The following is a 1,048-nucleotide window of genomic DNA, read 5'->3' as shown; positions in this document are numbered from 1 at the left end:
TAATTAAAAAGTTAACCACGTATTATGGACTAGCGATAAGACGAAATATAGATTCCGTGACCGATATGAGAAAAGCCGTAATGGCAACATTACACCATTCGTGTTCCACAAATGAAAATCCGATTCATGACAATTGTCCGATCGGAGCCGACAGCTGGTGCGAGTGGCGGAAGGCTCAGGCGGCAGATCAAGAAAAATTATTCAACCATCCACCACCACTTCATCCAGATGTCGCTAAACACATATAACCAATTTACGAAGAACTTTCGAAGGAAGACCTGCTAATTCGATGTTTAGGTGGCCATACCCAGAATTCGAACGAAAACTTCAATTCTACAATCTGGCGCCGAAACATTTAAATTCAGGCATAAAAATTATCGAAATTGCCGTTTTCATTGCTGCCACTATTTTTAATGAAGGGTACTCTGCCATCCTACGAATAATGAACGCACTAAAAATAAACGTTGGACAACGGAGCAAATTTTTTGCCGATACGCACGACGCGCAACGAGTCTCGAGGCAGGAGCGCCGCAGATCAAGCAGCACGAAGGAGGGTCGAACAGCTCGCAGACTGCTTCAAATGCAACAAAACGAGTTTCATGAGGAAGCGGAAGGCTTGCTGTATGGGCCTGGTATAGCAGATTAACCTCTGATTACTGTCAGTTTTCTATTACTTTTCTGTATCGAAAACTTCAAACACGTTTTTTTCGAAACCATGTTTCGAGGATTTGTGTACACGATAGAGAAAAATCTAGTTGAACGATCGGCTTTTCCCAAGGATCTTTAGTTAGATAATGAATAATTGTCCTCTATGAACTAAGAACTCCGAAAAAAAATCAAATTAAATAACTTTTTTTCTACAAATAAGTCGAGATTTTGTCGTGAATATCAAATTTTTTTCTTAAAAGTCCCATAATTTGTACAATTTTATACTTTTGCATTCTTTTTTTAGCTCATATAGGACAAAATTACATAACATTAAAGAAAAAATCAATTTATTTTGTTTCAGATAAGAATTGGATATGCCACATTGTACACAATCTGTTAC

The 1,048-nt window shown here is 38.0% G+C and overlaps 1 protein-coding gene across 1 annotated transcript; it reads left to right on the top strand.

Moving 5' to 3' along the window:
- Window positions 1-65: 65 nt before the first annotated feature.
- Window positions 66-646, top strand: LOC128896171 (uncharacterized). Its single transcript, XM_054159375.1, is given in 2 exon segments — window positions 66-342; window positions 345-646. Coding segments are annotated over 2 exon segments (579 nt in total).
- Window positions 647-1,048: the final 402 nt, after the last annotated feature.

Source organism: Hylaeus anthracinus, unplaced genomic scaffold (genome assembly GCF_026225885.1).
Source record: "Hylaeus anthracinus isolate JK02 unplaced genomic scaffold, UHH_iyHylAnth1.0_haploid 7447, whole genome shotgun sequence".
NCBI lineage: Eukaryota > Metazoa > Arthropoda > Insecta > Hymenoptera > Colletidae > Hylaeus > Hylaeus anthracinus.
This window is presented reverse-complemented; position numbering and strand designations above follow the sequence as displayed.